General features: G+C 43.3%; 1 protein-coding gene across 7 annotated transcripts in view; it reads left to right on the forward strand.

Annotated features, from left to right (window-relative positions):
- TNPO1 (transportin 1) overlaps nucleotides 1-12,708 on the forward strand; it is a 560,536-nt gene that overhangs the window by 279,592 nt on the left and 268,236 nt on the right. For all 7 annotated transcript variants that reach the window (XM_033929167.1, XM_033929193.1, XM_033929150.1 and 4 more), the window contains exon 12: nucleotides 10,935-11,087. In XM_033929167.1, the coding sequence (XP_033785058.1) occupies nucleotides 10,935-11,087 (153 nt within the window). The remainder of the gene's footprint in view (nucleotides 1-10,934; nucleotides 11,088-12,708) is intronic.

Consider the following 12,708-nt stretch of genomic DNA (forward strand, 5'->3'; position numbering starts at 1 on the left):
AACAATATAAATAAACTTGATAAACTTGATTGATAATATGGCACCTATCATAGATGTGACACCTAATTCTGTTCTTTGGTAATTTATATACCATCCTATGTACATGGTTTAAGTGGTTTACAATCAATCTAATTATTTAACTTACAAATCTGCTTCATATGCATTCATTGCATAAAAACAGTACTATAAAAAGTCTCAAGAAAAATACTAGAAATACATTTGTTATCCCAGGACCAAGCATGCAGCATATTCTCACATGTGGGTGATATCATCCACGGAGCCCAGGTATGGACAGCTTTAAAAGTGAATCACCACTTTAAATTTTTAGAAACTTCATGACTGCCCGCACCGTGCAGGTGCCTTCCCGCCCAACATAGGCTCATAGTTCCTCAGTTCTTCGTTTTCCACAGAGCAACGAAGTCATTTTTTGACTGAACTCTGTTCAGTTTGCTTTGCCTTCCCACTTTGTCTTTATTCTCTAAATTTTTTGGTCTACTTTTCTAATATATCAATTTTTTCTTTCTTTGGTAACAAAAAAAATTGAAAGAGTTTAACTTTTTCTTTTGTTGGCTTCGGCCTTCGGGGGTTTTTCCCTCGGGCAAAATTGTCAAAACCATTAACAGGTTTTAAAAAGTGCTGTAGGTATCAGAGGCCTATTTTTATTATTATTATTATTTTTTTAATAATTTATATTCAGCATATCCTACAAGTCTATGCGGATTACAAATTATTCAGGTACTCAAACATTTTTCCCTAACTGTCCACTCTATCTAATGTACCTGGGGCAATGGGAATTAAGTGACTTGCCCAGAGTCACAAGGAGAAATGCGGTATTTGAACCCACAATCTCAGGGTGCCAAGGCTGTAGCTCTAACCATACACTCCCACATTTATTTATTTATTTGTTCATGTTTATAGCCCGTCCTCCCCAGGAGCCCAGAACAAGTTACAAAAAAATAAAAATTAGGTACTTGGAACTTCCCTAACTGTCCCGAAGGCTCACAATCTAGCTAAAGTACCTGAGAAAACAATTATTAAAAAGTAAAGATTCAAATAATAAAAAGGCAACAGCAGGATACAATGGCTGAGAAGAACCCTCGATGATAGTCTATCACTGGAGGAAGATGATCTCTAGTTCCCAACCGTGGGCGAGGGCTAATGGCCGAAAATTGCAGGTAATAATAATAATTTTTATTTTTGTATACCGCCATACCCAAAGAAGTTCTAGGTGGTTCACATTCATTAATTACGATCCGCGGTGACACATGGATTTACAAAATTTTAACAAAATTACATACAATGAAGAGTGGTGCATGGGGAACTCTTTAACTGAGAATTAGCAGTAGTAACGGTAAAACAGAAGGTAGGGTTGGAAGGAAAGCGATAACGAGAGAAAGACCTAGTAGGGAGAGGTAGAAAGGAGGATCCCTCGTTGACATACACCACAGGTGCAGAAGGAGGAGTCAAGCTGATATTGAAGTCCACCTTCAGAATCACTGCTGGAGCAGGGACAGCCGCAGGCCCAATGAACAGCAGGGCCGATTCGTCGGGATCTCTGGCTATGTGATGTCTCAAGGCCACACAGACATCCTTTCTCATCAAGGCTGATCCTCCAGAATGCCTCACAGCTCCACCAGCGATCTTCGACATCAGGTCTTCTGGCTCCGCTGAAGCAGACTCCGCCCGACGTGCAGGGCTCAAGGTCAAGACCACCAGCACAGATGAATGGGGATCCTCCTGCTGCCTCCCCAATCTCTCACCGCCCTCATTTTTCCCACCGAACAGTGTGACAAGGTGGTGGCTGCTGCCAGAAGGATGCTGGGCTGTATAAAGAGAGGCATAGCCAGTAGAAGGAAGAAGGTGTTGATGCCCCTGCACAGGTCTTTGGTGAGGCCCCACTTGGAGTATTGTGTTCAATTTTGGAGACCGTATCTGGTGAAGGACGTAAGAAGACTTGAAGCAGTCCAAAGGAGGGTGATGAAAAAGATAGGAGGCTTGCGCTAGAAGACTGTGAGGAGAGACTGGAAGGCCTGGATATGTATCAGTGTTCTTCCCAGGGCCTTTTAGCCGGGCGCTCCGCCCGGCTAATTTAGATGACCGCCCGGTGAATCCTGCTGTTGCCGCCGATGCTCATTCCTGGGCTGACTTGCCGCCGAAAAGTTTGTTTGATGCCTGCCTTTTTTTTTTTTTTTTTTTTGCCAGCATGCTTTTACTTGCTTCGGGCCTTCCTCGTTGCCGGGTCCTGCCTACTTTGTTTCCAAGAAGGCAGGACCCGGCAGCGAGGAATGCCCGAAGCAAGTAAAAGCAGCAAGTTGTAAGCTTCCCTCCGGTGCTCTATCGTGTACGTGCCGACTTCCCTTCTCCCCCCTCACGGGACGCAACGTCCGGTTTCTGAGGGAAGAGAAAGGAAGCCGGCATGCACACGATAGAGCCCCGGAGGGAAGCTTTCAACTTGCTGCTTTTACTTGCTTCAGGCCTTCCTCGCTGCCGGGTCCTGCCTTCGCCGACACAAAGTAGGCAGGACCCGGCAACGAGGAAGGCCCGAAGCAAGTAAAAGCAGCAAGTTGTAAGCTTCCCTCCGTCGCTGACCTATGGAAGATAGGTCAGCGATGGAGGGAAGCTTACAACTTGCCTAGCGACTCTGCTGACGGGTATGTGAGCTGGGAGGGATGGGAAGAGAAATGCTGCTGCTGCACCTATTTTTGGGGAAGGTGGAAGGGAAGAGAATTGCTGCTGCACCGAATGGGGGAGGGGAGGGCGAAAAGAAATGTTCCGCTTCTGCACCCATTTTGGGGGAGGGGGAAGGGAAGAGAAATGTTGCTGCTGCTGCACCCAATTTTTTTTGGGGGGGGGAAGAGAAAAGCTGGTGCACCCAATTGGGGGGGGAAAGAGAAAAGCTGCTGCTGCACCCAATTGGGGGGGGGAAAGAGAAAAGCTGCTGCTGCACCCAATTGGGGAGGGGAAGAGAAGTGCTGCTGCAGCACCCAATTGGGGAGAGAGAGGGGAGAAGGAAGACCAGGGAAGGGAGAGGAGAGGCAAGAGATGCCAAGACCATGAGAGGGAAAGGAAAGGAGCTACCAGATCATGGAGGGGAGGGGGGCAGAGAGATGTTAGTGCATATGGGGGGAGGAGGGAGATGCCAGGGCATGGAGGGGGGAGAGAAGGGAAGGAGTCAGAAATGCCAGACCATGGGGTGGAGTGGGAAAGAAGGAAGGAAATGAGAAGAGAGAGATGCCAGAGTATAGGGGGAGGGGGTGAAACTGAGAGAAAGGGCAGAGGATATACAGTTTATTGAAGGGACATAGAAAGAGGGAAGATGCCATATGGAACAGAGAGCGGGCGGACACTGGATGGAAAGGGCAAAGAGGACAGATGTATGGAAGGGAGCAAGGACAAATGCTGAATAGAAAGAAGAGAGCGAAGAGAAGATGATTAAAGCAGAAACGACAAAAGGTAGAAACAAATTTTTTTTGGTTGCTTTACGTAGAATCAAGTAATATTGTAATTGTATTGATTAAAGTTTATAAATAGGAAATGGAAATAAGGCAGTTGTTTTGTTTTGTTTTTTTAACTAAACCTCTATCCTCAGGTCAGGACAGGATACCATAGCAGCAGGGGTGCCCAAATGGTCGATCGTGATCGACCAGTAGATCACAAAGGCAGTGTGAGTCGATCGCGTTGCCTTTGTAATCTTTTACTCCCTGCCTCCCCGAGCCAGGACAAGCGCGTACAAGCGCCGGACTCACAAGACTTCACCTCCAACATCAATTCTGACATTGGAGAGGACGTTCTGAGCCAGCCAATCGCTGCCTGGCTGGCCTAAAACTTCCTCTCCGACAACATCAGAGGTGAAGTCTTGTGAGTCCGGTGCTTTTGTGTGCCTGGCCTGGCTCGTGGAAGCAGCAGGGAGAAATCGGCGTGGTGGCTTAGGGGGTAGGGAAAGAATCGGGGAAGTGGAGACATCTGTGCGATGGTTTGGTTTGGCAGGGGGAGAGAGAAAGACAGGAAGGCAGTGGGGAGAGAGAAAGAAAGAAAGACAGAAAGAAAAGGGGAGGGGCAGAAAGAAAAAAATATTGGATTTAAAGTCAGAAGAAGGAAGTGAAACCAGAGACTCATGAAATCACCAGACAAAAAGCTAGGAAAAATGATTTTATTTTCAATTTAGTGATCAAAATGTGTCCGTTTTGAGAATTTATATCTGCTGTCTATTTTGCACTATGGCCCTCTTTTACTAAACTGCAATAGTGGTTTTTAGCACAGGGAGCCTAAGAGCAGCGCAGGGCATTCGGTGCATCTCCCTGCGCTAAAAACCGCTATTGCGATTTAGTAAAAAGGGAGGGGGTATATTTGTCTATTTTTGTATAGTTGTTCCTGAGGTGACATTGCATAGAATAATCTGCCTTGACCTCTTTGAAAACCCGCAGAATATAAATGATAATTAACATTTTCTCTGCGTACAGTGTGCTTTGTATGGTTTTTTTTTAATTTTATTGTTGGTAGATCATTTTGATTTGGTCATTTTAAAAGTAGCTCGCAAGCCGAAAAAGTGTGGGCACCCCTGCTGTAAATCCATTTCTTGTATGACTGGATGAACTGTATTTATCTTTTTATGTTGTTGTTTAAATTCATGCAGAAATAAATGACTAGATTGAACCTAATGACTTCATTAACGCCTTTCCCTTTTTTTAACCTCTATACCCTTTGAAAGAGGGCAAATACTTCTTAAATTTAGTAAAAATATTCTAGCACAAGTGTCAAACCTTAAAAAAAAAAGTCATATTGAGCATTGGAAAATAATAATTAACTAAGAGGGTAGGGGTGAAGGGACACTACTCAGACTGGAGGAAGGTCACAAGTGGTGTTCCGCAGGGCTCAGTGCTCGGGCCGCTGCTATTTAATATATTCATAAATGATCTAGAAACAGGAACAAAGAGTGAGATAATAAAATTTGCGGACGACACCAAACTATTTAGTGGAGCTCGGACAAAGGAGGACTGTGAAAAATTGCAAAGGGACTTGGACAAATTGGGAGAATGGGCAGAGAGATGGCAGATGAAGTTCAATGTTGAGAAATGTAAAGTACTGCATGTGGGAATCAGAAACCCGAGGCACGGCTATACGATGGGAGGGATGTTATTGAATGAGAGTACCCAAGAATGGGACTTGGGGGTAATGGTGGACATGACAATGAAGCCGACGGCACAGTGCGCAGCGGCCGCCAAGAGAGCGAATAAAATGCTGGGGATAATCAAGAAGGGTATTACAACAAGAACGAAAGAAGTTATCCTGCCGCTGTACCGGGCAATGGTGCGTCCGCATCTTGAGTACTGCGTCCAGTATTGGTCACCATACCTTAAGAAGGATATGGTATTACTCGAGAGAGTTCAGAGGAGAGCGACACGACTGATAAAGGGGATGGAAAGCCTTTCATATGCTGAGAGATTGGAGAAACTGGGTCTCTTTTCCCTGGAGAAGAGAAGACTTAGAGGGGATATGATAGAGACTTACAAGATCATGAAGGGCATAGAGAGAGTAGAGAGGGACAGATTCTTCAAACTTTCAGAACATAAAAAAAACAAGAGGGCATTCGGAAAAGTTGAAAGGGGACAGATTCAAAACGAATGCTAGGAAGTTCTTCTTTACCCAACGTGTGGTGGACACCTGGAATGCGCTTCCAGAGGACGTTATAGGGCAGCGAACGGTACTGGGGTTTAAGAAAGGATTGGACAATTTCCTGCTGGAAAAGGGGATAGAGGGGTATAGATAAAAGATTACTGCACAGGTCCTGGACCTGATGGGCCGCCGCGTGAGCGGACTGCTGGGCGCGATGGACCTCAGGTCTGACCCAGCGGAGGCATTTCTTATGTTCTTAATAAAAATAGTACACATTTAGGGCTCCTTTTACTAAGTTGCGATAGTAGTTTTAGTGTGCACTTAGCATTCGCAGAATTGCCACGCGCACTAGACGCTAATGCCAGCATTGAACTGGCATTAGTTTTCCCGCATAGCGTGGGGGTTTGCGCATGCTAAAAATGCTAGCGCACCTTAGTAAAAGAGAGGGTTAATTTTCCCCACCACCAAATTTCCCAATCCCGCCCCACTCAGCCACTTTTTCATGCCATGGCTGGAAAAATTTCTGGGGAGAACACTGTGTATACCCTAGAGAAAAGGAGGGACAGGGGAGATATAATTCAGACGTTCAAATACTTGAAAGGTATTAACGTAGAACAAAATCTTTTCCAGAGAAAGGAAAATGGTAAAACCAGAGGACATAATTTGAGGTTGAGGGTTGGTAGATTCAAGAGCAATGTTAGGAAATTCTACTTTACGGAGAGGGTGGTGGATGCCTGGAATGCGCTTCTGAGATAGGTGGTGGAGAGGAAAACGGTGATGGAGTTCAAAGAACCGTGGGATGAACACAGAGGATCTAGAATCAGAAAATAATATTAAATATCGAACTAAGGCCCGTACTGGGCAGACTTGCACGGTCTGTATATGACCATTTGGGGGAGGATGGGCTGGAGAGGGCTTCAATGGCTGGGAGAGTGTAGAGGGGCTGGAGTAGGTTTTGACGGAGATTTTGGCAGTTGTAACCCAAGCACAGTACAGGGTAGAGCTTTGGATTCTTGCCCAGAAATAGCTAAGAAGAAAAATTTAAAAAAATTTAAATTGAATCAGGTTGGGCAGACTGGATGGACCATTCGGGTCTTTATCTGCTGTCATCTACTATGTTACTATGTGATAGTAGCAGCTCATCTGAGGAAAATGGGGTTGCAAGTTCACCCGTATCTGAACGACTGGTTGATCAGAGTGCTCTCATTGGAAGAGGGGCGTTTTACGGTGGAAAGGGTGCTCCAGGTACTGGAATCCTTGGGCTGGATTGTCAACTTCAGGAAGAGCCATCTGATGCCCATGCAGTCCCTAGAATACCTGGGAATTCTGTTCATTACGGCAGAGGTCTGCATTGCTTTCTCGGTGGGCCCATAACGAGATGCCTTGGAGATGCATTTGCCATGGAGGCCAGAGCAAGCATGGCATGGTGGCTTCGCCCGCAATTGCTCTGCAAGGGAATCCCGTTGCAGATTGTCTCCTAGATTGTGGTAACCACGGATGCCAGCCTTCGGAGCTAGGGAGCTTACTGCCATCGTTGTCCCCTTCAAAGCTATTGGACCCATCACAGAGGAAGTGGTCCATCAAAAGGCTGGAGCTAAGGGCCATTCGGCTAGTCCCAAGAGCATAGCAGACTTATTTGGAGGGACAAGCTGTGTGAGTTTTTTCCTGACAATGCAACAGCAGTTGCCTATGTCAATCAACTAGGAGGAACCAGTGGCCTATGTCGATCGACTAGGAGGAACAAAGAGCTCTCCTTTGGCTCAGGAGACTCGGCTTCTGTTCCTTTGGGTGGAACGTCATCTCCTGCCACTGACAGTGTCCCATGTGGTTGGAGTGGGTAATGTTCAAGCAGACTTCCTCAGTCATCAGAGTTTGGATCCTGGCAAGTGGACCCTGTCGCCTCAGGTGTTTCAGAAGATTGTGTGACGTTGGGCTGAGAGGTAGCTGTACATAAGCTCACTCTGTTCTGGGAGTAGTTCCTGAGCTCCTTTGAAGCCTATGCTGACTATTACGGGTGCTGTTTAGTTGTTTTGAGCAGAACAATATTTAGCCTGTTGTTACAGGTGCCTCTACTTGACACTCACATTTGTACTTTCATGCTTTGATTACTGACTGATGGGAGGAGCTAAGCTAGCCTATGAAGTACCCTAGAGGCGGAGTGGAAAACCTGGAATGGTTCTCTTCTGCAGTCCATGTGGATAAAGGGAAATAATCCTATGGGCTAGAACAGTGTTCTTCTACCGCTGATCCGTGGACCAGTCTGCAGAAATTTCTGCTGGTCCATAGGGCCAGCACGTCCATCGGGCTCAAGACAGTGTTCTTCAGCTGCCTGTCCATGATGCGATCAACGTGGCGTCTTCGGGCCGGCTCCCTGAGTACTACAGTGCACAAAGCCTGGGAAAAGGCTCCTACGCGCATCCTGCACCTGAACCGGAAGCCTCTCTGACGTCGCAACATCAGAGGGAAGGCTGCCATATGAGGCGCGGGATGCGCGCTAGGAGCCACTGCCCACAGCTTTGTGCACTGCAGCACTCGGGGAGCTGGCCCAAAGACGCCGCGTTGATCACACCATGGACCAGCCAGAAGATAACACCGGGGGCAGGCCAGAAGGCAATTCACAGCATGGAGGGAGAGAGACAACAACGGTAGGGAGGGGAATGCTTTTATTTTTTTATTTAGTGATTGATTTACATTTGCTGTCTGTTCAGGAAGAAATGCATTTGTTTCTTTTCTGGGGTTGTACTGCTTGCAGAGTCTTGCATCTTAGGGTTTGTTTATAAATGGTACTTTTAGTTTTTGGTCCTGCATTTGCATGTTTTCTGGTAGGAATGAATGTTGAAAAGCATACAGTGTGCTTTGTGCATTTTAATTTTGTGGTTAACCATTATGTATTAATATGATTATATTGTGTGTGGGTGTATATGGAAAAAATGGTGTTGCAATTAGTACTATTATGGGGGCGGAGATTGGGTGGAGATAGGCATGACTTAGCCCAGTGTTATTCAGCTGCCAGTCTACAAAATAATTATTTTATTTCCGCCGGTCCATAGGTGTCAAAAGGTTGAAGAACACTGGGCTAGAATGTCTCACCTATCTAGACCGCCAATAACTAAGTGATTATTAACATACCACTTCTCACTCTACAGGACAAGGAATTTCAGAAGTGTTTCCATATGTCCTGGAAAATTGTATTTTTGAGGTTTAGATTTCATCTACTCCCAGTCTTTCCATAGTGAGCAGCTCTATTTTAAATATATTTTGACATTGCAAATTACACAGTACAAATAATAAAAGCAGCAACAAGCAGCATGAGCATATATGCAAAACTAAGCAAAACATTCAAATATCATGATGTATTTTTCTCACTCCTCCCATCGGTGTCTGACCTATTATCACATAAGAAAAGAACAAAGTGAACAATGACTGCATGTTTCTGCTCTGCAGCCATGAAAACAGACATGACATTTTATACCACCAACCCCACAGACATACCCATTAAACAGCTCAATTGTGAATGTTCTCTAGACTAGACTACTGCAACTCCATCTATATAAGCCTAACTAAGAAAAACCTCCATAGACTTAAGCTAATTCAGAACGCCGCTGCCAAGCTTATTTTCGCAAAAGGCAAGTTCGATCATGTTTCCCCACTCCTCTCTAAGCTTCACTGGCTCCCAGTATACTCCAGAGTCCTCTATAAATGTGCCTGCTTAGCCTTCAAGATTCTACATGGCGTCCTTCCTCCCGTTATCCCACTCTTCTGGAATTCATCAAACCCGCTCTCTTCTAGACCCTCCCAAAAACTGAAACTATCTTTCCCATCTATAAAAGGTATATCCCGCGCAGGTAAACTTGGAACATCCCTCCCCTTCAGAACCACGGAACTCTGGAACAACCTCTCATCCCCGCTCAGAAATTCTAGCTCCTTCCAATCCTTCCGTAAACGCTTGAAAACTTGGCTCTTCTCAAAAATCTAATCTCCTCCCGTTCTCCAGTACCCTGCCCCTCTCTATCTTCTCAGTCCCTCTCCTATATCCCTTCTTTGTAATTCCTTTCCTCTTAACCTCTGTAAACCGTACCGAGCTCTGCGCATGCGGAGGTGGTGCGGTATACAAACCTAAGGTTTAGTTTAGTTTGCTATTAGCGGAGTTACATTTGTGAGAAAGCAGCAAAGTTTTCTTATGGAACCACTCCTCTGTATTTCAGGATCTTTTTCTTCAGAATCCTCAAAGAGCCCAGTAACTCCAGTAACCTTATTCCCAAAAAGTCAGTGATGTGCTGATAAGATGTTCCTTGAAAAGGGACCCTGTGCCAATCTGCCTTAGAGCATTCTTCCACATCTTTCAACTTTGATCCATGGAGAAGCATCTAATCAGATTACGGAACTCATTGATGACCTTCCAGAAAGCGGTGAAGATGCTCCTCTTCAACTAAAATTCAAACTGCAGACAACCCCTCTTCCCCCCCCTTAAATTTCCCATTCCTTTCTGTACTCCCTTCTCCATTCTTCTTAACTTGTACTTAAGTTGCTGTATAGTCATTGTACTGTAAATGTTGGCTTGTAACCCGTTCTGAGCTACTGGGAGGATGGGATAGAAATTGAAATAAATAAATAATACTTGATACTAGATAAGTAATGTCAGAGTGGTATACATATTATAAAATAACTCCTATACAATAAATAACAATTTTTTTTATGATACATAAAACTAAAATAAAAATAGAGGATAGCTGTTGCAACTATACACTTTAGTGGTCTTTTTAAAAAGTTCCTAGTTTTCAAATGAACAGCCTATTAGGCCTTTTGTTTAGCAACTTTTCAAGTAATAGGCCCAAAACTATGTAACTCAACTCAGCAGCAGCATTGATTCCCTTATGATTTAGTAGACAACTTAAAGATGTATTTGTGCAAAAAATTTAAATAAGACTTAAAGTGAAATCAAAATAAACGTGCTCTTAAAATCTTACACACAAAACAAAAGATAGTACCTGGTATGGTTTAATTATGTATGTTTGAAGTGTAAACTATCTAGAATTGTGATTTGTCTGGAATATAATTTGCAGTGCATTACTGGTGTTACTACTAAGCTAAGAGAGGTAAAACACAGCAGATGGCTCAAATAGACATTTCGTCAAATGATGTAACTACCTCTGCCCTATGAGTGCAAATGATGCAGTGGATTATCAAGTGTTTTGTTTCCCATATAGTGTAGTAGTAAGTGGATTTTTTTTTCCCAGAACTTGAGGTTAAAAGGCATATATATAAACATACAGATATCTACTATTTAATGAGTATTTGCTTCAATTTTTATCTATTTTAAGGAAAGTGCTCAGCTGCTGCCTTGGATGTTCTAGCCAATGTGTTCCGAGATGAACTTTTGCCACAGATTCTACCCCTTCTAAAAGAATTGCTGTTTCATCCAGAATGGGTAGTCAAGGAGTCGGGTATCTTAGTTCTAGGAGCAATAGCTGAAGGTAGGTTGAAATAATGGCTTAAGTAGGGAAACATGCTTTAAATTTGTTTTAACATGAAAAATTAACATACAATGTGTGTTCATAAGCAAATTTCATTCATTAAAATCTAATCATAACATATTAAGGGGCTAATTTTTGGAGAAAAAAGTCTGAAAAGTGGCATAAGGTTTTTATCACCAAACCCTTCCAATTTGCTATTTTTGAAACCTATTTTCTAGATGGATTTCTGTGGTAGATGGTTGCAGTGCGTCTAAATCTGAAGAGGGCATGTTGGAGGTGTGGTTTGGGTGGGAGTAGAACAGGCTTGTAATCTTGGATATTTTTCTGCAAAAATCAGACATTTTAGGAGATGTTCAAGAAAATAAATTTGGACATTTGAAAAAGACCTGTTTAACAACAAAGTAATAATAATAATAACTTTATTTTTGTATACCGCATTACCCTGGAAGTTCTATGCAGTTAACAGATGAAGAGACTGTACATTACAGCGAAGTTACACATTTTTTTTTAATTTTTTAATTTTTTGGCATAGCTACATTTACATTTTCGGCGACGCTACATTTACGGTGAAGTTATTTTTCAGGTCAGTTACAATTGCAGAGAAGTTATATTTGCTGTAAGTTACATATATGTAGCGGAGTACCAGTAAGGTGATCAGATGACCACTGGTGGGATGAAGACATGATTCCCCCCCACCCTGCAATACACACACACTCTCCGAATATGTAGAAATAAAACAAAAAATTAAAGGAAAAAGATACCTTTTTTACTTAACTAACTTAATGTATTTTGATTAGCTTTCAAAGGTAACACCTTCCTCAGATCAGAGGAGGGGGATACCTTCAAAAGCTAATCATAAACTACATTAGGTTCAGTGAAAAAAAGGTATCTTTTGCCTTTGTTTTTGTTTTATTTTTACATATTACCTTGAACAGTGGACTAACACGGCCACCACACCATTTCACTAAAGATGTGACTGAAACAGTATGTACCTGCCTGTATGATAGCTTCAGATGCTATCGCCAGTAGAGCAGCAAGCACGTTCCTCGAGTAGCCTATTGGGTGGTGTAATCAACAATAGAGATGGCTCATCCCACTCTAAATACTACACTTATAGTGGACTATGTGAGCCTTCCAAAACTCACCCAAATACTACTGTACCTACCTAATGGGTAACACCTATAGAAGGCATAAAGGCTATTGGTGTGTTTGGGTCCAGTGGGTTTTGGAGGGCACACTATAAGGTGGTTATGATGAAATGTTTATCTGAGCCTTTTATGTGAAGCTCAATGTAGTGCCCTCTGAGGTTCTCACTGTTCTTCTGGGATGTCATTGTGGCCAGTTTACTAAAAATGGTGACTCCTTCTATGCCCCAATGTCTTGTCTTGTTTTGTGTATTTTGGATGTGTGTTTTTTTTAATGTTTAAATAAGATAGGTGCACTGAGAGCAAGAACATCTGTTTTTCAGTTTCAAAATTTTTGTGCATGTTCCATAAAATGTCCAAGTTCAGATTTGGATGTCATTGAAAATGCATTTCTATATTTCTAAATATACTTGTACATGAATTGTTTGGTCATTTCACAAATCTTTTTCTCATAGTAGATGAGAAATGAAAGTGCT

Source organism: Geotrypetes seraphini, chromosome 1, assembly GCF_902459505.1.
Source record: "Geotrypetes seraphini chromosome 1, aGeoSer1.1, whole genome shotgun sequence".
NCBI lineage: Eukaryota > Metazoa > Chordata > Amphibia > Gymnophiona > Dermophiidae > Geotrypetes > Geotrypetes seraphini.